This window comes from Parambassis ranga, chromosome 16 (genome assembly GCF_900634625.1).
Source record: "Parambassis ranga chromosome 16, fParRan2.1, whole genome shotgun sequence".
In the NCBI taxonomy this organism is placed as follows: Eukaryota; Metazoa; Chordata; class Actinopteri; family Ambassidae; genus Parambassis; species Parambassis ranga.
In genome coordinates this window covers 12,920,951-12,948,171 of record NC_041036.1, presented here as the reverse complement: position 1 = coordinate 12,948,171, position 27,221 = coordinate 12,920,951, and the positions used below count along the sequence as shown (strand labels likewise).

Sequence of the window (27,221 nt, the reverse complement as noted above, 5' to 3'; positions counted from 1 at the left end):
CATAAAGAGAATTTTGTGTCCTATTTAATCCTTTGTAAATTTCACTGTTATTTAAATGTGGGGGTTTAATTTGAAAACTCGCGTTCAGCCGGTTCGTTTTTGTTTTCACTACGGAAACACTGTAGATGCAAATTTATATAGTATAGTTAATATATGTAATGTATCTATTGTGCTTCCTGATGAGTTGAATGCGCATGTTTGAGGCTGCGCTCACACGAACAGGAAGCAGGCTGTGAACATGGGATCTGTCTGGGATCCGCTGTGTTCACTGAGCAGCGCGCTGTGGTGTCAGACTGTGGTGTTCTCCGGACTGCCGTCATGAGAATGAAGGGGGAGGAATAAGAATGCACGCCGACAGATTTTAAGGAGGTTTGTGACCGTAAACGTTAAAGTCTTTTTGCATTCATGAATTTGTAAGAGTTTCGGTTTTACTTTAAATCTCGTTTAAGTTTGCAGAGACTGTAGAGAAGCATCCTCTCACCTGTAGAGCTTATGACTCAGGATCACATGTCACAGCGGCTATAAACCTGTAGTTAAAATGTTACTGATGCCACATTTCAGCTGCAGGATTACTGCAACAGTAGAACTAGGAAGATTCAGTTCAGTGTTGCAGCCCACATGTGTACATAATATATATATGTCACACACAGCTACAGTATGATGTCTGAACATGTGCTGCTCTGGAAACTCTGGTGCTGCTCATGCAGTTAGTGTTGCTACAGAATCAGAAGATGTCTGCATAGGATCATATGACTGTGCTCTGTGTCATGATGTTACATCCTTTGAGCAGTAATGAAGAGAAGCATGTGTGTTTGGCAGCACATGGCATGCTTTAGAGAAGGTTAACAGTTCAATTATCCTGCACATTCTTTTGGCTAAAATAAAAACCTGAAAGGGAAGTTGAAGTGATTCTGTTGAGCTTACAAAGTAAAAAAAAAATCACGTATGAATAACGATGTTAACATGTCATTTATGCCTTTTAGTGTGTGGGATACTTCTCTTTTGGTTCACAGTGTTCTTCTTCCTTTGCACGCTTGAGCCCAATTTTCCAAGAACAGACTGCTATAGTGTCTGAAGTATCATGGAAATGTGATTACAACTCATTTGCTCCTCACTTTCGTGACAAAGCTAAGGACGGATCAGCAGATCGTAGATGGGAACAACAGAATTGTGGTTAAAAATAAAATCAGATGTTATTTCATGCTCATATCTTCCCTGCACGGTTTAATGCAGTTTAACTTTTTCATGCAGAACACTCACAGACGTCATCTTAGAGTGAAATAGACAGTGCTTTGTTTCAGATGTAACAGTCATCAATATCACAGTGCATTCATTCTTAAATGTAAACAATGGACAGCAGAGAAGATATAAAAGACATGATGATGACTTTCACACTTCATCTGAAGCATGTTCTGAGTGGTCACGCTTAATTTAGTGGGTGTTATTGTTTGAATTACAGCTCTCATACGCATTAAAAAGACACAAAATGTTGTCATTGCCTTATGTATTATAGTGATTTGAATCCAATATTCATACAAATGTGTATTATGGCTGCAGTGAAAACAGAAAAACAGAATAGTTCAGTAGATCCCACATTACACGGTGTTGTGCAGCTGCTCTGAGAACAACTGTGGAACAAATAATAATTGCACCGTGTCATTTTGGATGTTTTTGAGAACATCTTGTAGGTCATTCCTACAGTCTGCATCTTGGGTGAATGCTGTGGTGGGAAATAAAACAGCCTGACAGGGTGGTGAGAAGTTTTATCTGAGCGTGTTGTTGACGAGAGCAGTGGCTCTGATAATGAGCTGGAACGGCCACTCGGTCATGTGCTTTAACTTTATTTCGCTGGTGGATGCTGTTTTCAAAGTAATGCAAACGCAAATATGAGAGACTTTACACAACTAATTAACAAATAGACCAGTTTAAATGTTTTTCCCCCCTCATGCACATGTTTGAATTGTTTCTCTCATATTTTCAGTGGTTGAGCCAGTGATGGCAGACTGTTTGCCGCCTGCTTTGCTGGAGGCCTGTGTGGTGGTGGGGGCATCTAGTGACAAACTTCAGGAAGTCTACCAGGTATCTGCTTTATAAAAATACTAATAATAAATAAGCCACATAAAGGTGTGTAGAATATGTGTGACCTACTGTCGCCACATGTCTCCCACTCAGACCTTTAACACTAATGGAACTCCAGAAAACCTCCTGTTGGAGCCAGAGGTTCTCCACGTTCTGGCTCCTCCATTTTTTAGCAAACCACAGATAGAGGGTGAAGCACCGAGGCCACGGGGGAGGCGCCGGCGCTCCTTTCTGAGGAAGAAGAGGGAACACCCCCCTTCAGCTGCAGCAACACATAGTCAAGGTACAAACTCATACACACAGCATTTACAATATTTATTTTCATAGCACTCTTTACTATCAGAGTTTCTTTCATTACAAGACAAGTCATGTTTGCAGGTGGAGTTGCAGCAGAGGGAAGAGGAGGAAGCGAAGATGTCAGTGTACCCAAAGACATCGACCTCATGGCTTTACCTCAGCTCTGCTTCCCTGGTAATTTCAATGACATAAACACAACCTCAGGCATGAACAATGCAAGACTTTCTTTTAGTGCTTTCCAACTGGTATTTCTGTACTAAAACATTATGTAATATAACCAGGTGGTCTGCAAGTAACCAATGAACAGAAGGATGAACAGTTCCACTTCCTGGTTTTCACTGATGTCTTTGGCCAGAAGACATATGGAGTCGTAATGCAGTGTTATCGTCCCATAATGGTACAAAGCACCACATGTAATACTTACAGTAAACCTTACTCACCTGTGCCGTGAGTGGGCTGCTGTCACAATATAAGATGTTTCATATGCAGTGAACACGTGGCCACAAATCAAATGACTGCATTGCACAGCTGAGTTAAAGTTACTGTCGGATCGTGTGTGTTTTCACAGGAGGGGACGTGTTTCTATCAGAATGGATCTGGGTCTTCTAGGTTTTCAAAGCTTTTCTCTGCCTACAGTATCTGTGTTATATCCAAGTATCCTTACTTCACTGCACTCAAAGACTGCCTGTCATGGTGAGGAAACAGCACTCAAGCGTAGCAATGCCAAATTAAACTGGTAAAATCAATGTGGTTTCATGCTCAGTGGTATTTAGTTGTTTTGCAGTCTGCAACCTCACCACCACAAGCCATAAATCCTTCACTTTATTCCTTTCATTTTAAAGATAGATAGAAAAATATGTTTCATTGGCTGTTTGCACCCGTTTATGTTCTTTACATTATTTTTTTTACTTTCTAGTCTTTTAATCCAGCTGAGAACTTGTCGGTTATTTGACATGGAGGAGAGAGTGAGGGAGTTTGCAGCCAGGCTGACTCTGGTTCCAGTTCCTCCTCTGGGACAACTGCATATGGTTTGTGTGTAATCAAATGACATATTTCACAGTCAAGAGTACTTGATGTATTACACTAAACAACCACATCTGTAGCTCTGAGTAAACCGGCAGAGCCACGATGAGCCGTGTTCTGCTGTGTGTGTTTTCCAGATGTTTACATTACGATATCCTCTGACCATCATCTTACCCCCCAGAGAAGACAAAGACCATCCAGCTATAGATTTAGACCTCCACCTTCCTTTCCTTTGCTTCAAGCCACATCAACTACTGCAGGTGCTACAAACACATTTACTGTTTGTGTTAATCAAGTAAGAATCTCATTAAACTGTCCGTCTTTCTGCTGCCTTCTCCGTAGGTGCTGTCTTGCCTCCTGCAGGAACAGCAAGTGGTGTTGTTCTCTGCTGATTGGGCCAGACTCACACTTGTGGCTGAGTGCTTCTTGCTCTTTCTGCAGGTTACTTAGGACACATATTTCTCTTTTGATTCAAACATTGAATCAATCGAACCATGTATGACATTTTCTCTTCCATACATTCCTGTTCGTTCTTTCAGCCTCTGTCATGGCAGCAGCCTTATGTTCCTGTCCTGGCCAGAGGCATGCTGGACTTTTTAATGGCTCCAACTGCCTTTCTTATGGGATGTCACCTCAGCCATTTTGCAGAGGTTGCAGCTGTGAGTACATAACATTTAAAAGTATGGGCAAATACAGTAAGTGAGTTTTGTCTTTAGGATTGATTGTGCAAGGAGTGATTAATATGTTTTCAGGCATGAAAGGAGATGTTAGAAGTTAGAAGGAGATGAGTGACACACCTGCTTTAAGTTGATTTGGTTTCATTTGTTTTTGAATTGTGCTTGTTAATATATGCATTTAATCTTGTTGCTCTTTAGGAAACAGATGATCTGATCCTTATTAATATTGATAACGGAAGCATCTCCACGTCTTCGTCTGACACTGTTGACCTTCCTGACATTCCAGCAGCTGCTGCAGACTGCTTTGCACAGAGGTATTATCATTATTATGTATACTGTAGACTTGAACTATGCTGGCTGGATGGGGTTTACATGTTCTCCATGTGCCTGTGGAGGCACTGCAATGGACTGGTGTCCTGTTTCAGGATGTACTCCCACCTCTCACTCATTGACAGCCCCTCAAAGTGGGTTACAAAGATGAATAGATGGATAGGCTTCAACTCAAGAAGTTCCTCCTTACTGACAGTTGGCAGAGACCAGGGATGTGGAGACATTTTGTTTTGTATGTTTTGCAGGTGTCAGACGCTGCAGATACATTTCGACTTGGATCAGTGCCACCATGCGAGCTGCACTGACATCAATGAGCAGCGGGCGCTGAGGAGAGAGTGGCAACACGACCTAAACCACGACATCCAGAGGATTGCACTGGAATTGATTGTCAACATATTCCGGTCTGCAGCAAGAGCGAGTGCAATAGATTACATAAATGTACATTTATGTTTTGTTCATATACAGCTTATATATGTGTGTATTTCATAGAGATGTTAGCAGTCATCTGAACTATGAACATCGAGTATTTCACAATGAGGAGTTCCTGAAAACCAGAGAGCCAGCTGAGCAACTTTTTTACACAAAGGTACACAGCAGCAGTGTTTTACTTCACAGACATGAGATGATGAGCAAAGTAACATGGCTGTGTTGCAGGTGTTGGAGACGCACATCTTCCATTCCTTCCTCAAGGATCGTCTCAACCGGAAAATGGACAATTTTGCTCGAATGGAACTTTGCACTCGTTCTGAGATGCAAAAGTATGTTATTCAATTTATCCAACAAGCCTTAGAGTAACTGTTAACATTCATAAAAAAAGTATTTATCCACACATATGTATGCAGTAGAGAGAGCCTAGAAGGCTGCATTGTTTCTGTGTCTTCTAGAATGAAGGCTATGGTTGAAGTACCCCGCAGACCCACCATGCAGGAGATTCAAGCCAGGAGGAAGAGCTCCATCACAGAGAACAGGCTGAATAAAAGACTGGGCATGAGCCTCCCTAATTTAGGAGATGACCAGACATTCAGCTTCCAAAGAAACACCCTGCTGCCGAGGATCATCGTCTCCGACCCCAGTGAGATGATAAATATCACAAAGACACTGTCATGAAATAAAGAAAAAGAAACTTATGCTTTTTACTTCCCTCTGTTGCCCCGATCTCCTCCCCCAGCTCTGAGAACTCCTCCTAAGCCTGTAAAGGTGTTTAAACTGCCAGACTTCCCAGTGTCTCTGTCCTTCCACTCTGTCCAGAGTTATTACAACGAGCTCATCCTGCAGCTTGGAAAAGCTATTTTCTCTGTCCAAAATGAGAACTCCACTCTGCTGGCCAGGTATGTTTTTGTCTTTTACTTTACACAAAGGAACCTGTCCATTCTTTATTCGTGACCTCACTGACTGACTGAATCAATTACATTTCCAGGTTCTACTACTTGCGTGGTCTCATCAACACATTGTGTTTGCGGCGGCTGGATGCTCTGAGTGACTTCCAGAACCTCTACAAGACTGACACTGCTATCTTTCCCACGCAGCTGGTCACATGGCTGGTGGACTCACTTCACAGAGATGAGACACAGCAAGCTCACAGACGACCTGAACTCAAGAGACTTATCCTCAAGGTGAGGCAGTTCACACATTTAATTTTAGTGTGGTGTGGTTACGTGTTTGGTGAGATACTCTTCTTGTCTTCATTAGGTAAAGACGGATAATGAGAAGCCGATTTTGGAGCCTGACAACCACGTCAAGAAGTTTGAACTTCCACGAAAGGATCTTCATCAGGATGAGTTTGTGCGTTGCGTTCAAGAATGTGGGATTGTCAAAGATGTGCCAACCATACACCGTTTATTTGATGCTCTGACAGATGGTAAGTGAGGACAAGAGGGATCATGTCAGTAAATAGGACATAACCTGTGTTCAGTGTGTCTAAGAGCTCTAAAAGCTGAGACCTGAAATAAGGAATGTTGAATTGTTGACAACAAAATAATCATGAGAGTAACAGCTGTCAGATGATCTATTAATGATGTTCTCGGTTGATACTTAGAGCACAGTCTGACTCCAAATGCTGATGATTGATGCAAGACATGAAAATATTAAAGTAGATGTAGTACAAATTATTGTACTGATTAAATAATTACATTTTTAGTATGAGTCTGCCACATCATAAGACATAAAGGCTTAACAGGAGGTCATTATTAAGAGGGAAATAAAGTGCCCTGTTAAGAAACAATAAGATAACACATTTTAATACTTAAGTGTCCACTGGGCTACTTTACACACAGTCATAGCCTTAAACTATATAAAAGACCATTGATGTTCTTATTTTTCCCAATTCTTTGTTTTAAAATCTGTTTGATGTGAAATATATGACGGGATGGAAGGACGACAAATTGTGCATGCTTTGCAGTTGTACATTTTGTGGATCTTTGTGAATTATGATGGTCACTTGAAGTAACACATGAAGAACAATACACTCTATTCTAAGATACATGAAACTAGACGAGGAGCTAATGTCATGGGCTTGGTGTGTGTGTTTTTTTTCAGCTCATATTTTCTTGTTTTCACATATTGTCCCAGGCCAGCCAAGGCAAGTGAACCACGAACTCTTCCGACATTTCTACACTTTCTGGAAAGAGAGGGAAGCTGAAGCACAAGATGTCAACCTGCCCTCTGAGGTCATTGACCACCTTGACAATAGCGAATGTGTATACAAGTTGTCATCCTGTGTAAAGACCTCCCACGGTGTTGGTAAAATCGCCATGACACAGAAACGTTTGTTTCTGCTTACCGAGGGACGACCCGGATTCCTGGAAATAGCTAAGTTCAGGAACATTAAGGTGAAGGGCCTTTAAACACTTGCCTTACTGTCAAGTTTCTGCACTACACTATTGTTTAATAACCCCATCACTCTACAGGAGGTGAAGATTGCCTCTGCACCTTTTCTACTGGTTCGTATTCCTTCCCTTCGGGTCCAGACCTCCAGCAGGCCTGAGGCGTTTGAGGCCAACCTCAAGACAGAGACTGAACTCTGGAACCTAGTGGTCAAAGAGATGTGCGCTGGGCGTAAGATAGCAGACCAACACAAGGTAAAGTCTGCCAAAGAACATTTTGACATTTGAGGTCTGAGAAAGGACATTAAATGTGGATCTAATTCTTTTCAACTTGAGTTGAAAATGTAATTCTACAATTCTAACAATTCTACAATAGTGTGATTTAACAAATTTGTGGGTTTGTGCAAAGGTTATAAGAAAACTTAAAGGTAGGGTAGGAGATTTTGAAAACTCACTTTGCCCATCATGCACGTACCTCTTTGGTGCACGCAGAGCAGGAAGAGAGTGACAACCAGCCAACTCTCCGCACAGGGTCCACCCGGAGGATTGGCTGATTTTTTTTAGCGTTTTATAGCTTCCACAGATGATTAATGTTCTTCGTTTTAATGTGAAACTGCCAAACTAATTGGTTGCTATCAGATTGTAAAGAGAAGTTACACTAATTTAACAAAACATCAGAATGAAATCTCCTACCCTGCCTTTAAAGTGTATGATAGACAATATTCTGATGATAGATGTTAGATTTTAATTAAATCATTCAATCATCCAAGTAATTCTTGGATTAAGATGTATGTCACCACAATTTCTTTGTGCCAATGTGCATGCATCACTGTGTTATATAATTGCTTACATTTACCTCACATTATGTCTCCATAGGACCCTCAGTACATGACTCAGGCACTGACCAATGTCCTGTTAATGGATGCTGTTGTGGGCTGCTTGCAGACTCAGAGGTCCATCACTGTCGCAGCAAAGCTGGCTTACTTTGATAAGATCAAAGGTGAAGGCCCAGTATCACTGTTTGCTTACAGGGTTAATTCAAAAATAAACTTCTAATCAAACTAAAATAAACTACAAAGTAAATGATCACAAAGAGAATGTTCATAGTCCTTCATTCATTATCCATTGATTATTGTATTTCTGAACAGAGCCTATGGTGGTGCCTGAAACTACCTCAGAGACTCTAAAACACAAGATCAATCCATCATGGAACCTGGCTGAACCTCAGACCGTGCATGTGTTGCTATATACACCAGGTATCATTTGAAGCTGTTTGTAGTGTGTGTGTGTGTTTACTGCCCACTTCTCTCTCAACCTTTAATTGTTTCTCTCATTTAGGACAGTTGTCTTGCAATAAGTCAGAGGTAGAGATAAACCCAAAGCTGTGGGTGGCTCTCAGCGGGGGCAGAGTGGTTGTATTTGATGCAGCCAGCTGGTCCATGCTGCAGGTCTGCATCCAGGTCGGAGAGTCACAGCTGGTGAGAGCCTGCATTCTGTACTGTAGAGTTTATACATTTGTTTATATGTCTTGGGAGTTTTGCGTTCTGCGTAATGTTGTCATAATCTTACTCATAATCATACAGATTTTGAGTGGCTGCTTACAGTTTTGTAAAGGAAGTGAAACTGAGGTTACACGTCACATCTGCCTTTGTGCAGAATTGTATGATGGGATTGGTCCAGGAGCAGGTGTGGATTGGCTCTCAGGACTCTGTAATTTACATCATTGACACTCAAAGCATGTCCTGCAACAAGCAGCTGACTGAACACAGACACGAAGTGACTGGGCTCTCTGTGGACACTGGTGATCAACACAGCAGGTAGAAAAGTTCATGCGGATCATGACTTACATCACTATATTTGTGTATTTATCAGGTTTTTCTTCCTTTCCCAGTCAGCTGGCATACTCTTGCAGCTGTGATGGCACACTGCTGCAGTGGGATGCATTCAGCCTTAAAGTGAAGAGGCAGTTTCACATTAGCTGTGACCGTCTCTCCTCCATACAGATCCACAACGCCAATCTGTGGTGCTGTAAGTGTGTTTTACTCTTTAGTCAGTTGATTTAGAAATTCAAAATGTATGTTAAAAATGTATGGTAAAAGTTTTGTTTATTTAATCTAAATGTTCACTGATGACCTCTTGTAACAAAGTATTCTCAATGTGTACAGGCTGTGGTGACAGCATTGTGGAACTGAGAAAAAGTGGGACACCACAAAGAAGGATAGTGCTTCCTGATGCCCTACAGAGCATGCCCAGTAACTTCAGCAGCTTCATTGTCATGCCAGAGGTGACTTTCCTCCGTAGTCTTGTTGAATCGGTACAAGTACAAAGTACAGAAAAGCTGGAAGAACTATTTAATGCAAGCACAGAAACTGAAACATTTACTGACAGTACTGACACTTCAGTGGCCAGGGAATTAGGATATAGTGTCATCTAGTGGTAAAGCTGTGGATTGCAATCAGCTAGAAACAACCCCTCTCTTTCAGGTCTTTAGGTGTATATTATATTCAAATTATGCAATAGAACGTCCACACTGGTCTTTTTAACAATGGAAGAGAACCACATTCTTTTGACCACCATAAAGACCTGCTTGGTACCAGTAAACTTGTGTTTGTTCCAGAGAGGGCAGTTGTGGACGGGCTGCACAAACTCAATGGAGTTATGTCTCTGGCACATCAACAACCCCAGACAGCCATTCAAAAGAATCTCCCTGCCAGGCAGCTCAGGAGTCTCCTGTATGATCCAAGTCAAAGACCAGGTAAGCTGTGATGACACGCCATGTTACTGAAATGGGACAGACTATCATAGTGCATGCACATGGTCCTTAACCGTTCAATACCACAATCATCATTCCTCGATCAGATCTGGGTGGGCTGCCGGGGACAGAGTGGTGTTGGAGGTCAGTGTGATGGTCAGCTCAGAAGCCAGGTGTTCGTGGTGGACTCAGAGAGCTACACGCTGGCAAAGGAGCTACAGGCCCATTCAGACAGCGTCCAGACACTCTGCTCTGCTGAGGGTCGCTATGTGCTGAGTGGCTCGGCGTGCCGTGATGGTAAGATCGCCATCTGGAAGGTCGAGTAGAAAGGCCAAGAAAAAAAGCCAAAAAAATGGTTCCAACTTAGTGAATTTGACTGTAAATGCAAGATCATTCTGCTGGCAGTGCAATAGAGCAAGTTGTCAACAAGTAGACAAAAGGTGAATTGTTAACAAAAAAAATGGAATGGAAAGATGGAATGCATAGAAGACATGTTTTTACCAACATGTCAGTTCCTGTCAGGGCACAAAATGCTGAAAGCAGACCATAAAAACTTGATGTGACAGCAGCAGTGCAATGTTAAAATGTCATAACATCACACTAGTTCTGTTGTCAAATATTGACAATAAGTGAATTTACTGTTAATTTCATGAATTGTTCATGTACCTTATGTAACTTTACCTATGTTTTTTTTTAACTTTTTGTCACATTATTAAAAGCAGTCCTTTATTTCACTAAACAAATTTGCATGAGGTACTATCACAGTCTAAACAGGCTGCATGGAGGCCCCTTGGTGTGCCACCATTTTCTGGACTGAATTCACAACACAGTGTTAGAAGGGGTCTCCATTTCATTCATTTCCATTTTTTTTAAATTAGGTAAAACTCAAACATGACACACAAATATGCAACTTTTGTGCTTAAATGTATAACTTCAACACTAAAAATGTTTTATTAATGCGAACAACAAATGTGTGAATATTTTCAATGTTGACTTTTACTGATAATTACACCTTTGGCAGAATATGAGCACACAAACATTAAAGATTCTTTAAGCACAATATGGATCACTAGAAATAGAGACGAATGAGGCAAACTCTTCTGGGTTTTGCTGCATTCTGCTTTCGTGCTTGTGGGTAGATGAGTGAATGAAAGGACTTCTGGTCTCAGTAGTATAATTCCTGATCCCACCAGCCTGAAATTACAATCCATCGATTAATGAATAGGTACAGCAATGTTAATGATGACTGAAGATTTCATGTTGATAAATGTTGTTAAAAAAGGCTAGAGAACATAAACATACTTCCTGGATATCTTCTTACTCCTAACTTCCTGATTTCATCATAGACGAAAATTAAAATGCCGTATGGAACGGGCACGAACCACCACTGGACTCTGCAGACCAAAACAAAACACATGCAGCCTGAATCAGATAACAAGCTACAGGGTAGCTGTGTTCCTAAAATATGGAAGATATATAGGGGACCTCAGAGGCAAATAAAAACTGCCCTATAATTTATCTTTAGTCTGATCTGATTTCATCTGTGAGAATAGATTCTTGTCTTAACTCATTCTAGCTACAGAAGTCTGACATATGTCACCTTTGACTACATAGGACTAAAATCATCCATACACTATGTTTATCTTGGGGATTCCTACCTGATGGGCATGAAGTTAAAGATGTTGGGCATTCCAGGGCAGTAACAAAGCAGATTTCCCAGGCAGAGCTGGAAGACTATAGCAGACACCAGCACACGGTTCCTGCACACAAACAAACACAGAAATAGACTCAGAATTCCCCCTTTCACTCCTAAAACACACAATGCTGTGGTCATTATGTCAGGGGTAGGTCTTTCTCTGACCTGAAGAAGCCTTGCTGAAACACTGAGAGTCGTCGAGTTTTCCTGATCAGCACATCTGAGATCTGACAGATCTCTATGCTGACGAAGAACACAGTGTAGCATGTGTATTCCTGGTACAACCTCTGACTGAAGGTCTGGAAGCAGAGGAGAGGAAACAGTTATTTGATTTAAAATATTACCAACATATTTTATAGTCTAAACTAACCCATTCTTGTCCGTAACTGTCTTGTAAGTCTTGAAGGTGCACATCCTCCCACTGAGACCGCAGGCCAACACAAAGGAGTGGAAACCAGCCCTCCTGTGCCATGGCTGTGAAGTAATCTGTAAAACCTGCGAAAGACTGAATGGCTCCTAAATTTAAGGGGAAATGAGAACAAATTGGTTTTTTAAAAAAAAAGGTAAATGGACTTACAAGTGCATTCATTAATACTGAGGGCTGACATACACACAGACAGTCTCACCTATCTGGAAATATGAGTACACAGCCAGGGCTTCGTTTACCAGGCGATCACGACGAGGGTTCCTGGGCTTCAGGTGCATGATGTCACTCTCTGCTTTCTCATAGGCCAGTGAGACGGAGGGGAACTACAGTAGAAACAGGCATAAACAAACAGCATATTACAGTAAAGTAGATGTTGTTAATTACTCTCTGTAGAGGATAAAGTAAGAAAACAAACTGACTTAATTAATGGATGAACTAATAATGACACTCACAATGTCAGTGGCCAATTCAATGAAGAGGATGGTGATGCAGCCCAGAGGAAGAGGCACACTGACAGTGATGTAGATTAAATATGGAGTCAGTTCAGGAATGTTCTTGGTCAGCGTGTAGGCAATAGACTTCTTTAGGTTGTCAAAGATCAGGCGGCCTACAGACAAGCAAACTTAATACACTGTCACATACTAACTGTTTCTAATTCAGCACATACATCATACAGTGACTGTGCTGTAGTGATATCTTTTTTTATTATTTTTGGATCACCCTGTTCCACTCCAGTGACAATAGAAGCGAAGTTATCGTCCAGTAGGATCATGTCTGCGGCATTCTTGGCTGCATCTGAACCAGCAATCCCCATGGCAACGCCAATATCGGCCTTCTTGAGAGCAGGAGAGTCATTCACTCCGTCACCTGTTACAGCGACGATAGAGCCCTACAGTGATGAAAGATACAAACATCTGTCACACATCTGAAAAAGTAGTTTTATCAAAAACACTGATATGCAAACTGGTCTCCTCAACTGCTGCAGCTTTATTGTCAGGGGACCACACTGACACAGGACATCACATTTAAACTGTCTATGATCAAATGTATTCAATCAATGAGATGTTGATGCAACATGGACAATTTTAGTTTTGTGTATGTGTTTTTACCAAACGTTGACAACTCTCCACGATTATCAGTTTTTGCTGAGGGGATGTTCTTGCAAACACCATCTCAGGATGGTTCCGTAGTGCCTCGTCTAAATCGTCACTGCTCATGTCTTTCAGCTGACCGCCGCTGATCACGCACGCTCGAGCTTCCCTGCACACAGACAGACAAAAGTTACACTCAGATACATGCAGACCTGAATAATCTACTGTTTAAAGTGTGTGCACACCTCTTATTAACTTGTTCAACAGGTATGCGCTTCCTCTGTGCTATATCTTCCACTGTTTCACTGCCCTCTGAGATGATACCAACATTAGCTGCTATGGCCCTGGCTGTAATTGGATGGTCTCCAGTCACCATAATAACCTGAAGATCCAACATATATAAAAAAAACTTGAGTTCTGTACAAGAGTTTTTAAAAGTAGCAGTGTTTCTGTTAAGAGATATGAACACACCCTGATACCAGCAGTGCGACATTTCATTACTGCATCAGGTACAGTAGCTCTAGGAGGGTCAATCATTGAGATGAGACCAGCAAAGCACAGTCCTGACGTGGTGAAATTCATCTCGTCAGCATCAAATCGAAAGCCACGTGGATACTCTTTCTCATTGAGATAGAGGTGACAGAATCCTGATAGGGCAGAGAAGAAAAAAAGTAAAAAGAAACCCTCTCAGTTACACACTATTAGGCCTCATCAGTGTCATGATAAGCACTCTAACCCAGCACTCTTTCTCCCAGTCCTCCAAGGTCCATGTAAGCTGTCTGAAAAGATTCTTTCCACTGATCATCCAGAGGCAGCTCCTGGCCTTTTATCAAAATAGTGGAGCAGCGCTCTAAAATGCGTTCTGGTGCTCCCTTCATCACCAGCAGGTAGCGCAGGTCCAGTGGGTCCTCCAGTTCATGGATAGAGAGCTGAAGACAGAGAAAGTGTTATTGAAACTGGACATTAACCTCTGCCATAAATCTGAGGATCGTTCGTGGGAGTGAATGCACACTAAATCCTCAAATTCTCCAGTTGTCACCTGGAACTTGTTGGTTGAGTTGAAGGGCACCTCCACTAATTTCTTAAAGCGGTTACGGTAGTCCGGGATGTTTCCTATGGTGAGCTCAGTGAACTTCAGCAGAGCTGTCTCAGACGCATCTCCCACCACAAGTCGCTGTAAGAGGGGGTAAATGCAATGCAATACTTTCATAAAATATTATAAATAATAGGCTTAAAACTGTGTTACAACAGTAAACTTGTACCTTGGGAATGGGCACTCCTTCCTGATCAGGTCTAAATGTAGCTCTGTTACACAGGGCTGCCACTCGCCCCAAGAAACGCCATGTCTCTGATGACTGGTCAAAACTCTGGCCTGGGGAGCGCATATTGAACAGATTATCAGTGGACAGCTAGTGAGATAATAAACAAAGAGTGGTATGTATTTACCCGACTGATCTTCAGTGGTATCGGCCGCATGAATGTAGTTGTCGAACCAAAGGTGAGCTACAGTCATCCTGTTCTGGGTCAGTGTGCCCGTCTTATCAGAGCAGATCACTGAGGTGGAGCCTAAACACACAAAAGTTGGTGACAAAAGTTGATCAATTAAATCATTATCAGATTCCTCAGATCATAAAACTGCCTTTTAACAGCATGTTTGAGGTATTCAGACAAACCTAATGTCTCCACAGCCTCCAGGTTTTTTACTACACAGTTCTTCCTGGCAAGTCGCTTAGCAGTCAGAGACAGACACACCTGTTATCAAAGAAGCAGATTGGTGTAAGCTGATATGTTACCACAGTTACATATGGTACACATAAGTGGTGATTGATAAGTTAGTGGTCTAAGGTTATTGTCATCCAAATGGTCAATATGGTGTCCACTGAGCATTTTCTTTATCTTGAGGAGGTACTAGTCTGCCAAATAGAGTGAATACAGTGGGTTGTGGGTATGGTGAAAGAGCACTTGTCACCGTCCTGTGATGAATCTGAATCTTGCTTAAAGAACTTACTGACTTACTGAGAAATATTTTATTGTCCCTTAACACATTGTGCTTACTCTGCTTCCCATCATGTATATCAGGACGAAGTGAGCTTGTGTACTGCATGTTCAAGGGTAATGCGTTTCTGTGGCTATGTACCATTGTGTTATTTATTGATGTGTCAAGATCATACCCCTGGGCTTGCCAATGGTCTCCTGTGACATGACAGTGACACTTTGTTATGCCCAATTTGAATTACTGTAAGAAGTGACACCCTCCACTGGTGTTGCCACTGTGTCATCACAGTGAGGCTGAGGCATACATCTAATGAGAGCTATATACAGTAACTTATCAATCACCCACATCCACATTAAACATAAGAGTAATGTGTCAAGTTCTTATGATAAAAGACAAAATGGAACTTTATGATAAACAGTAGTGTAGATACAAACATGAAATGTTTGTTTGGGATAACTTACAGTAACTGTAGCAAGTAGCCCCTCTGGCACATAAGCCACCACAATAGCCATGAAGAAGATCATGGCTTCCAGGAAGGCATATCCAATAAACATGGCAACCACAAAGAAGGTAAACCCAAAAAATATAGCAAGACCCGCAATGATATCGACAAAATGCTCAATTTCGATAGCAATAGGTGTCTTCTCATTGCCGACACCACTTGCCAAGCTGGCAATCCGGCCGATGATGGTACGATCGCCCGTGTTAATGATCATACCCGTGGCTATGCCTGGAGAGCAGAGGATACAGTGACTAAAACACTGCTCCTGAATGAGAGAAATATTTATATTGGTGTGTGTAGCATATGATGTACCTTCCAAACATGTTGTGGAAAAGAAAGCAACGTTTCTGGTCTCCAGTGGACTCTCATGAGTGTATTCTGGAGTCCTGGTTTGCGGTTCAGACTCTCCTGTCAAGGATGAGTTGTCAACCTGCCAAACAAGTACATTCACACAGGATTGTGTGGAAAGACAGGGAGGAATGGGAGTGAGGATTAGGTTTCAGGATTTACCTTACAGCTCTGGGCAGTGATGATGCGAATGTCAGCAGGAACTCTGTCTCCACCTTTTATCTCCACCAAATCTCCCACCACCAACTGGTTGGCATTGATCTGATTCTTCTGGCCATCACGGATCACAGTAGCTTGCTAATTTAGATGTTTGGGGAGTAAGACAGAGGAAGGTGAACACATAATATGAAGAAACATTGGCTGTAATAGTGTTGTTGAGTGTATCTACAGCTTACCTGTGGCACTAGGTTTTTGAAGCTGGCAATGATGTTAGTACTCTTGAATTCTTGGTAGTAACCGAAGCAACCAGTTACTACGACAACAGCAATTAGGGTGATGGCTAAGTACAGCTGGAGCAGGAGAGAGGAAATAAAGCGAGTAGTCAGTGATGAGGTTCTGCATAGCTCTCTCATCCTTTCTGTTCAGAGCAATCCTTATAAGCCATATGATTTTATCCTCACAGTTCATTGAGGGATAAGCAATGGAAATGTGACTCACATTATCAAAGCTGGTCAGGTTCCCTCTTGCAAGCTCAATTCCAAAGGCGATGAAGCAGATGACAGCTGCCACCCACATCAGACACTGCAGGCCTCCAGCCAGCTGCCTGGCAAACTTCACATACTCTGGAGTTCCTTTAGGAGGCTTCAGCTCATTGGGGCCATCTCTCTCCAAGATCTGACAGGCAAAGGTGGTCGTCAAACCCTGAAGGTGGAGGACAGAAGACAGATGAAATAAGTGAGTATGGCAAACTATTGTTGACTTAGAATATGAAGGATATACACATAAGAGTACAGATATATATATGTACATATATATATATATATATATATATATATATATATATATATGCACACACATTCACAAACGAAACACATAATGCAGTGAATTAAAATGCCTTACCTTGGTAACACTGGTGTTGTACCTCATTTCTAACTCTTCAATTGTAATCTCATGGTCATCCTGCAGGGGGAGACAGACGACATCAGAATCAGGACAACGTCAAAGGATCAGTGAACTGAGGTGATTTATGCATACTGGCAGCTGTTTTTCTTTTTTGGTTAGAACAGTAACATACAGTATGAATTGTGAGATGATTTACAGCAGCATACACTCATTATCAATAATGACTAACTTCTACATTTAAATATATGTCAAGGTAACTGCAGCCATTACTCACTATATCCATTTCTTTCTTCATGCCCTCCAGCTTCTCCTTCTTCTTCATCTTTTTCTTCTTCTTGTCCGTCTCTCCATTCATCTCAAACATATCGTAAGTGTCCTGTATGCAGGCAGAAGTTGAAGGACATGTGAATGGATTTATGCTGAAAAGCTTTCAGGCTAAATTCTTTTTTATTCACATTTTCTTCACATTCTTTAAATACTCTGTGCTTTTTGTGAATGAGCCACTTATAATTAAATCGTTTGAGGAAATCAAGGCATACTGAAATAGTGCTCTGTTTCAGTAGAATGATTTATTTTGCATATTTTGCATATATTTATTTATTTTGTATCCCTAAGGATACCACATTAAAGATGGTTATTTAATTAAAGAATATATTTGTATGGGTGAAGGGTCTTGTGACAGCATTTGGGTATCTTTAGAAAGTGTTTATTTGTTTTATATTTAGAATTCCTTTAGTATTTTTTATTGACCCCATTTTATATATTGTTTTAAGGCCAATATTGTTTTTGTTTTCATGTTCTTATCCAATTTTACAACAACTAATTCACAAGAAACAGCAATTTTACACTTAGAATGGTCATTATAAATATGTAGATAATGATCAATCAGCTATTCTGTGTCGCCTACCTTTTTACTCATGGTTGCAGGTGGGATAGGGGACTGCTCTCCTAAATCAATGGAGGTCCAGACCACTCGATCCTTCTTCACCCCCGAAATTTTGGCTTAAGGTAAAAGAGTCTAGTCCCAGACACAACTGCTTCTCTCACACACACACACAATCACGCTCATACATTTGTCAGAAATAGAAAAAAAAAATCTGGAAAACGCTTTAATACCTGGAACTCCCCTTTTTTTTTTAATTTGTACATGCGCACACACTTTAGGACACACACACACACTGGACACTTTGATTCAACAACCTGCGTAAAACATTAAGTCAAGTGGCAACAATGTCACCCCTAGTTAGGTTGTACACAACTCATATCATAAGTTGTGCCTCTGTGTATCTTTTGTATCTCTTATCTCTCCTCAGCACGTTTCTGTTCCTGATAAACTGGCTGGAATACACAGCAAAGAACAGTGAAGGTTAGAGACAGACCAATGTCATTTTCACTGCAAGGCCGCTGTGTACAGTGTACTGCACAGTTACCATTTACTATTGCCTACAGAGTCATTTCACACATGAGAATGGGACAAGCTGAGTCAGTATGTTACTGGTTATACAAGTGCAGGGGCAATTATGAGCAGATGGCCAATTAAAATAACAAAGAACTCGGCCCGATGACCACCAGACCAAACTGATAGTGATGCCCTGCAGCCTCACCGAGCCAAACCCAAAGGGAGACAACATCAGGGAGAAAATCGCCTGCAGCTGCAGTTAATCAGCTCTCATGCCTGCTGCTCATCAGCAGGAGCAGGAAACCTCCCAGAGGAAGGTTAATGGTGGTCACCTGCTCCCTGCTGCAAGAAAAGTGGTACAGGAATGACCACAATTCCAAGTTCAACTCCTGCCCTTCCTCCTCAGCAGAATTCACCCCTCATCAATCCACTACTGGCAAATACGAGTGCTCCTCCGAGTTTCTTTACACAAAAAGCACCCAGTCTGTGTCTTTTTTTGACACTCATGACACATTTAATCATTAATACAATAGGTACAGAAAGCTTACAACTAAATCCAGAACCACAGATTATAAATTTAATCAAAGTGAAAAGCCAATATTTACTTTATTATTAAGAAAAATGTAGAAAACCAACTGACCAAAACATTTTAAAATCATACTTTGATCTGAAGCACAAATAACTATAATAGACCTAAGGTCACACTGTCCTTTTTTCTGGTCCTACCACGAACATGGTGCAAACTGTGTAAATAACAGCCAGCTAAGATAAGTTGTGTAGAAAGTCAATATTGTGTATATTGTACAGTAATCAATGTTATCAGCATGATTTTATCAGCTCTACAGAATGGTGTTCAGGTGTGGAGGATGCACAGACCCACTTTAAATATACAGAGTCCCCTGATTTAGGTCAACCTTCTTTCTATCTATCTACAGATTATTAACACACAACTGATAATTCAAACTAATTACGAATTTGGATATCACAAAACTCACAGTTCAACCTGATACTGTCATGTGGGGATCAGACATCAGGGCTGTGTAACACCGGTTGAGTTTAACCCTTTTAGCCTATTACAGTCGCGTCCGCCCGTCACGTGGTGACGTCGCCTGACGTCACATTCCTGCGACTATCTCCGACAGATATTCCATGTGAAAACCTTCCGCCAAAGTTATCTGTAATGTAAGGTAAGCTGTTTGTTTATACATTAACCATGGGCCCCGTGTATTTGTCTGCGCTCTGTCTTTTTAAATAAAGTTCATTTGTATGAATTTAAAGGCAGAACGCAGCGTTGCTGGTTAGCAGCATTTCCGTGCGTCTCTTTCGTTGCATGACAAGGTCAGGATCATAACGTTACGTGACAGAATCTGCCGGTTTTGCAAACAAAAATACATCTGGTCTTTTAGATCAGCGTTGCACCAACATACAGTGTAAGACTAGGTCAGGCTGCGGTGTTGGTACTGTGTGTCGTTGGAACAGGCCAGGTAACGCTTACACAACCTTAGTAACAGTGACACTGTCCAGTTCCTCCTTCTGTCTCGGGGCCAGATAATATAAGATGGCTTAGGCAGATATAAAGGTAAAAACTTGTGTTAGGTTGTTGAGAAAATGGAGCTTATTCTGTATGTTATGCCTGTTCACCTTTCCTTTCAACACCACTAATTCTGTACTGCCCCTTAGGTTCAGTGTGGGATGGTGACCCTAGCTGTTGAATTGTAAGAAACCCCTTCTCTTCATTCCCACCTGTGGACACTATCTTGCCTCTGATATAAGATGGCCAGCCGCCTCTTGGGCAGATGTGCCCGCCTGCTCTGCAGGGCCTCCGCTCAGGCTCCTGCTGCAGCTGGCCGCTTGCTTCCTGCTGTGGCAGGACCTGCAGAAATACCAAAAGGAAAAGGCTGGCCATGGGTCACAGAGAGAGTAATGTTTGGAACTATGGAAGTCACCAAAGAAAACAACCCACCAGCTATGCCTGCTCGCACCCCACTGGAAGACATGGTGGAAAAAGCAGTAGCACCAGAGGACATCCTGGTGGCTTGGGGGAAGTATGGAGGAAATGGTAATCAAGCTGCTAATGCCCTGATGAAGTGGGCCCAGTTGGTGCTGAAGACACAGGGGAAGTTTAAGGAGCAAAAACCAGACCTGATGATGGATTTGAGAGTACAAGATATGATGAGAATTGTATCTCAGCAGGTAAGGAAGCAGGATGAGATTTAGGTGAATTATCAGTTTGTAAGGAAGCTAATCCTTGATGAGGTTAACCTCTCCTTTCTGCATGGGTCTATCTTTCCAGGTGTCTACAGTGTGGAACAGCTCTCTGGTGTCTGTCTTGCGGACTCTCTGGATTATAGGTTTTCCTCCTTCTGACCCAGTGCTCACTTCTGTGCAGACAGAGGTTTTGTGGAGAATCCGCAGGCTTACATATAAGCAGTTGGGCTACCTGGTGGACTGGGGAGCAAACAGGAAAGGACATCAGGATATGGCCATAGTGAATGCTGCATTAAAACATCTGGAACTGCGCTGGATTGAAATTGCTGATACTAAAACTGTCAGTGCACTGATATCCAGAGGAGAGAGGATGGCACCTACACTGATGGACAGACTTGAAGACAAGGTGTCACAATTGAATACTTTGAAATATATTGTCACATATTATATATTTAACCATGATGTTAACCTATTGTCTGTCTCTCTTTAGGCTTTGGAGCTCGCTGAGGGCTTTTCAGCTGAAGAGATTCGCAAAGTCTGTGTGTCTTTGGCAGCTCAGAGTCGCAGGTGTGTCCCACTGCTCAGGGCTCTGTCCTACCACCTTCTTCAGAAGCCGTCATCCGAGTTCACCACTCCACTGATAATGGACATGGCCTTTGCATATGGTAATAGCACCTACAATTTTTGACAGAGTGTAGTTTGCATCATATGTACTACACTGTGTGATACAGTAATAACCCTGACTCTGCTGCTGTTTAGGGAAGCTGAATTTCCACCATTCTCAGGTATTTCAGCGAATGGCCTCTGAGTTGTTACCCAGAGTGCCTGAGCTCAACTCAGCTGATGTCACACGCTTTGCAAAGTCACTGGGTTTCCTCAAATGGCTCCACCTCCCGCTCTTTGAGGCCTTTGCTGAGGTCAGTAATACGCAAGACTGTCTGAATTAAATTGTGAAACACGGTTCAACTATCTAATAATATTTTGTTTATTTAATCTGCTCTCTGGGTAACTCTCTCTCTGTCTCTCTTTGTTATCCCAGCACTATGTAGACAACAGTCAAAACTATAGTATGCTTCAACTCTGCAATCTGCTCTTGACTTTTGCCCGACTGGGATTCCAGCCCAGCAAAGGGGACGAGTTCTATACCAAGGTACTAGTGAATGTAAAGTCTGCTCTGCTGACTGTACATAGTTGGACCTGCTTCCTTTTTTTAATATATATCCCTTGTGTGCAGGTTCACTGTGTGCTAGAGGAATCTCTTTCAGACCTGGAACCTTTTCTGCAGACAGATGTGGTTTGGTCTCTGTGTGTGCTGCAGCAGGCTAAGCCCCAGTATCTCATCCCACTTCTACAAAAAAATAATGTCATTAAACAGTCAGGTAAGAGACATTATCCTACCCCTGTTTTTGAGAACAAACACTTTGGAACAATACACATGTTACTTCAGTGAGTTCGCCCTGAAGTGTCAGCAGACATTTGGGAACTTTGATTAACACACCTGCTCATCTAAACAGTGAGAAGATGGAGAAAGTGGTAATGGGTGATAAAATGCCTTTATATGATACCTACACAACAATAGTGTATCCAGTCAGGCTCGGGAAATTATATCAGTTGACATAAAAAAAAAAATGTGTCTACCAATTATTCATATTTTGCTTAATGCTTGTGAAGCATGCTGTAACTATCCAAAGCCTTTTCAGCTTGAAAATATTTTATATATATATATATATATATATATATATATATATATATATATATATATATATATATATATATATATATAGAGAGAGAGAGAGAGAGAGAGACAGGAAACATGTATATATGCTGAAGTCCTGCGGTCACTCAGGGTGACTGCCAAAATACCATTTTGACTCAGCAGGTGGCAGCACAACATCAGTTGATGTGTCAGTGCGGGCACATTGATCCCTTTTACTCACAGGTTGCTAAAACATATTTGGAATGATTTTGGAAATAAGGCTGGGAAACATGTCCCCTCTCTTTCTGCTGTCTTTCTGTCTGCAGAGGGCAGTCCAGCACACGTGGTGAACTATAGGCTGAAGCTCTGGCATATTGCCACCACTCTCCACTTAGAGCATCCAGGTGCCTCAGACACTCGGTCCTCTCAGAGTGTCCTGTCTTTGCTGGACCACAGCTCCCAGCTGTCCCCCCTGCAGAGCGGTCTCAGAGAAACATTACTGAGCTTGGTGGGTGGAAAGGCTGAGGCTGTTCGCACGGGTGTTAACACTGTGTATGGGTGGACTATTGGTAAGCAAGTTAAGGTACACAATAAATATACTTGATCTGTGAATACACCTACTAATATCACTTCATATCTGACATGCTGTTCTCAATCAGATGGTGAGCTGGTTCTGGATTGTGAGAATACACCAGTTGACCTGTCAAATATAAAAGCCCCTCATTTACCAGGTGGCGGGGGCGATCAGGCTTTACCTGTAGGGGCACGGCGGTGAGTCATATGGAAGAATTACTTAACGTTTTGCTTTTCAGCAACAGTTTTGGTGACATCTAAAGATTTTCCTGCTGCCTTTTTTAGGGTTGCCTTCTTGGCTTGGGACTTCCCTAACTTTGGCTCAAAGAGCAAAGACCTTTTGGGACGGTTTACCATGATGAAGCGACATCTTCAGTTGGCTGGCTTCATCATAGTGGAGGTAGGCAGAGACAGGAGATGAGCCAGCACTGAAACAGTGTTTTTGGTTATACCTAAAAGCAACAGGAAGGTTGTGGTATGTTGCATTTACTGTGATACTGAGCAGGATTTCAGTGAACAGAGGCAGAGGAGCAGTGCTGCAGACAGGTTAAGGCCACCCTAACATTGGACCTAGTACTTGTGTAGAGCTGGGAGTCAGGTGGGCCCCGCTGCATTCTGTGGTATAAATAGAGCTCCCGCTGCAGCTCTGCTTCATCTAGGCCAATCCAAGCTCTGTCTCTTTCTCATCTAGGACAGTCTTCTTAGCCAATGGTAGCATCGCTTGTCTCTCAGGTTTGCAGTGGTGCAGGATTTTTTTAGCTGGCCTGAAAAACAGCATTATGTCATTTTTTAAAAAAAATATCTAAATAAATAATAAAAATGTTTCTCTTACAGGTGCCGTACTATGAGTGGCTGGAGCTAAAGACAGACTGGCAGAAATTAGCCTACCTAAAGGATAAACTGGGAAAGGCTATGGCTGAAGAGATGGCTAAATGAACTGGACAACATTTGCAGGCTCAGCTAAATCAGAGCTTTCACAAACAAATGGGACCACAGGGAACACACACACACACACACAAACACCCACGTTCACACACAGAGCAGCACTGCAGAACAGGTCTCATACTTTGGCAGAAAAAAACATATTTTAACTCTGGTTCCCTTGGCAACGTGTGGGGCTTTCCCTGTTTCCATGGTGACGAGGCATAAGAGTTTTGGAGGCAGAGGGAGACAGAAATAAACACACTACCGAGATCTTCTGTAGGAATGATATGATCAAGGATTGTGTCAAAACAGAAGCTCCTGGGTTGTGTTGAATATTGGTCAAAATGTGCTGAATATCAGCATGTCAATAGATTGGAATAACTTAATTATCTCTGTGAATGTGTGTCATCTTGTGATGGAATAAATAGTTTTATTGCCAGGTTTCACCTTTTAATTCTCACAAGACTATTCAGAATGTGGTGGTGTGTGTGATGCTCGTGTTCTCTTTGGGTGTGTTTTGTGTGGAATTCAAGCAGAGGATGCTTCATTTTACATCTAACTGCCAGTTCGTACATCTCAGCATGCTGCTGTGTGTGAGTGCTCTATTATTATTAGCAAACAATCACCAGAGCAACACTGAGCAGGAATGTCCTCTGTGGTTTTTAATTGGAAAGGTCTGATACAAGGCACTTTAATCAAGCTTCTTCCACTGGTCCCTCTGTGTTATCTGTGTCATTGATGAGATTAGGGATGTCTCATAACAGACTCATGCATCCAAACATAAAAGACATGTTAACCCTTGTGTGGTATTCGGGTCAAATTGACCCGTTTCAAATTTTTACAAGGATAAAAATGTTAGAAGTATACATTTGTTCTACCTGAAACTCCATGGCCTTAGCTTATTTTCTGTGATAAACATGTACAAAAAAAAATAAATAATTGAGCACACTTGCTACTATACCCCACACATTTACATCCTTCATATGGTATTCGGGTCACTTTGACCCACATAGATAGATGTACACACACATTAAGCACATCTAAGCACAGAGAAGCTCTCTGATCTCATTTTCCCGCTCTCTTGACACTGTGTCATGTGTCCACTTATTTAGAGCAATATTTTGTAACATTCTGTACATCAAAGACACTATTTGTCTTACACCTGCTGATCAAGGGGAGAGGACAAACGATATAAATAGCTCTACTTCACAGTAGAGAATCTTCCACTCTCAATATGACCAAAAGATTCAGCTGTCAGAGGGCTTTAGAGCTCATATTTGAAGAGAGCCAGGCACACAGCAATGTGAAGAATATGAAGACAATTTAGAAATAAATTCTGATTCTGAGAGTGAATTTGAAGATGACCAGGAACAGGCACTGAACATGCAAAGAAGAACTCCAGATGAAGCACTACAAGGAGCTGCTGGAGCAGCCCAAGAGCCAGCCACTGGAAGAGGCCCACAGATATCTTTGTCAAAAAATGGAAAGGCTGTATGGTCTTCATCCCCAGTGGGAGAACCCCCTTGCTCAGCTGCTAACATAATACGGATAGTACCAGGGCCCACAAGATTTGCAGTGACGCATGTTCAGGATGTAAAGTCATCCTTTGAGCTGCTGATTCCTCACTCAATTCAGAAAATTGTTCTGGATATGACCAATCTTGAAGGGAGAGGTGTTTTTGGTGAGCAGTGGAAAGAGGAGGATTTCATGCATCTGCATGCCTACTTTGGCATCTGTCATCTGAAAGTCTGTGGGATGCTGAGACAGGGAGAGTGATTTTTAGAGCCACAATGTCTCTGAAGAGCTTCCATGTATTTTCAAGAATCATCAGATTTGACAACCAGGAATCAAGACCTGTAAGACAGCGTGTAACCGGGGATGAACGACTTGTGGGGTTTACAGGCCGCTGCCCTTTCAGGCAATATATGCAAGGTACGGCATCAAAATCTGGTCTGCCTGTGATGCTGTTTCATCTTATGCATGGAACATGCAAATTTATACAGGGAAGCCAGAAGGAGGGGTTGCTGAAAGAAACCAGGGAACACGAGTGGTGCTAGATATGTCACAAGGCCTAAGTGGTCACAACATTACCTGTGACAACTTTTTCACATCATACAACCTGGGACAGGAGCTTCTCAAAAGAAAGCTGACAATGGTTGGAACAATGTGCAAAAACAGGACGGAGCTCCTACCTGAGGTTCTAACTGTGAAGAAAAGGCCTGTGCATTCCTCTAACTTCCTGTTCACAGTCAACACTGCTCTGGTATCTTACATACCAAGAAAGTTCAGAGTTATGCATGATTTGACAGTGACAGTGGATATTAAAATTACAAAAACAAATCAAACTTCCATTTTTAATTGTGTTCTAGTAGGGATGATTGCAATAATTTAACACATATGTTGTCTCTGTTGTTTGAAATTGAGATAAAGGTCATATATGTTAATGGCTTATGAAGTTAAATTTTGATTTGTAATTGCTTTTAACACCCCAAATATGTCCCGGGTCAATTTGACCCGAGGGATACCAGAGGGTCCAAAATGTGAAGAAAACACAAGGGTTAATGCAGATAATATTTATTGGCAGCTTATTAGTGAGTGTGCTTAAATAGTCATCAAATCAGGTTTTATTTGAAAGCCGCCTCTTTATGTCAAAGAGTTTTATTGTGCAGAACAGGAACAGCTCACAGAAGAAACAGCTAGACTCAGAGTTAAACACTTTGCTGACCTGAAACTGCTTACACATTATAGGCAGTAGCACTTCAGTCAGAGGCTGAAGGATGAAGAGTGACACATGCTAGCCAGGTCAGAGGGGAGAAACTAAGAGCAAGGATCATATAAAGGCAAAGGGAAAAAAATTAAAATAAATGATTACTCCTGATAAGATGATGCATCCACCTTTTTTAATTAGCCTCTATTGCTTACCAATGCATCACTGATGCCTGTGAGGTCCGTTCTGTGTCACAGCCTGAAGGAAAAATATGTTTTTAAAATGTCTTTAAGGTTTTAAAAATGATCAGCAGCTTTATTTGTAGCACTTAACTGTCTTGTTTGGAATCTGTTAGATGTCATTGCCTAAAGCTGAAATCATTTTTGCTGAATTGGCACTGTGATGGGAAGTTTGGGGTTGCTATGGAAACTGCTGTTGCTGATCATTTGGTTTAATGGTGCAGCCCCCTCTATTTCTATTTCAATCTAACCGTCTTTCCCCTCACTGTTTGGCTTATAAAGTTGAGATGTGGTCAGCAGAGACAATATACAAACTGAATTAAATTGAAATGAGAAAAACATTTTTTGTGACTTTTGAAGACAAAACAGGCAA

General features: G+C 41.8%; 3 protein-coding genes across 5 annotated transcripts; 2 read left to right on the top strand and 1 right to left on the bottom strand.

Moving 5' to 3' along the window:
* The first annotated feature begins 230 nt into the window (after window positions 1-230).
* On the top strand, window positions 231-10,719 carry LOC114448851 (DENN domain-containing protein 3-like). Its single transcript, XM_028426057.1, has 28 exons — window positions 231-369; window positions 1,982-2,079; window positions 2,173-2,362; window positions 2,458-2,550; window positions 2,658-2,773; window positions 2,945-3,069; window positions 3,293-3,404; window positions 3,537-3,659; window positions 3,742-3,840; window positions 3,939-4,058; window positions 4,275-4,390; window positions 4,652-4,807; window positions 4,896-4,992; window positions 5,061-5,164; window positions 5,291-5,478; window positions 5,575-5,734; window positions 5,824-6,019; window positions 6,096-6,264; window positions 6,975-7,234; window positions 7,313-7,483; window positions 8,105-8,228; window positions 8,377-8,484; window positions 8,567-8,706; window positions 8,885-9,045; window positions 9,120-9,256; window positions 9,394-9,512; window positions 9,846-9,983; window positions 10,088-10,719. Exons 2-28 carry the CDS (start codon window positions 1,996-1,998, stop codon window positions 10,304-10,306), a joined length of 3,825 nt encoding a protein of 1,274 aa, XP_028281858.1. The 5' UTR covers window positions 231-369; window positions 1,982-1,995; the 3' UTR covers window positions 10,307-10,719.
* A 235-nt stretch (window positions 10,720-10,954) lies between these two features.
* On the bottom strand, window positions 10,955-18,253 carry LOC114448852 (potassium-transporting ATPase alpha chain 1). 2 transcript variants are annotated; one of them, XM_028426059.1, is made up of 24 exons: window positions 18,010-18,248; window positions 17,377-17,478; window positions 17,100-17,159; window positions 16,698-16,901; window positions 16,436-16,549; window positions 16,203-16,337; window positions 16,005-16,122; window positions 15,652-15,920; window positions 14,868-14,946; window positions 14,641-14,760; window positions 14,457-14,566; window positions 14,234-14,368; window positions 13,931-14,123; window positions 13,666-13,841; window positions 13,440-13,576; window positions 13,213-13,363; window positions 12,824-12,992; window positions 12,556-12,710; window positions 12,303-12,426; window positions 12,047-12,192; window positions 11,842-11,975; window positions 11,639-11,740; window positions 11,283-11,374; window positions 10,955-11,174 (listed from the first exon to the last, which is right to left on the bottom strand). In XM_028426059.1, the coding sequence occupies exons 1-24, from the start codon at window positions 18,019-18,021 to the stop codon at window positions 11,146-11,148; spliced, it is 3,066 nt and encodes a 1,021-aa protein (XP_028281860.1). In that variant the 5' UTR covers window positions 18,022-18,248; the 3' UTR covers window positions 10,955-11,145. The 2 variants fall into 2 exon arrangements, with proteins under 2 accessions (XP_028281860.1, XP_028281859.1); XM_028426058.1 differs by having other exon boundaries at window positions 15,652-16,122; window positions 18,010-18,253.
* Window positions 18,254-19,586: 1,333 nt separating this feature from the next.
* tbrg4 (transforming growth factor beta regulator 4) lies at window positions 19,587-24,341 on the top strand. 2 transcript variants are annotated; one of them, XM_028425440.1, is made up of 11 exons: window positions 19,587-19,688; window positions 20,182-20,694; window positions 20,795-21,115; window positions 21,200-21,374; window positions 21,469-21,626; window positions 21,749-21,859; window positions 21,944-22,088; window positions 22,732-22,974; window positions 23,065-23,176; window positions 23,264-23,378; window positions 23,813-24,341. In XM_028425440.1, the coding sequence occupies exons 2-11, from the start codon at window positions 20,275-20,277 to the stop codon at window positions 23,912-23,914; spliced, it is 1,902 nt and encodes a 633-aa protein (XP_028281241.1). In that variant the 5' UTR covers window positions 19,587-19,688; window positions 20,182-20,274; the 3' UTR covers window positions 23,915-24,341. The 2 variants fall into 2 exon arrangements, with proteins under 2 accessions (XP_028281241.1, XP_028281242.1); XM_028425441.1 differs by having other exon boundaries at window positions 19,620-19,683; window positions 23,813-23,949.
* Window positions 24,342-27,221: the final 2,880 nt, after the last annotated feature.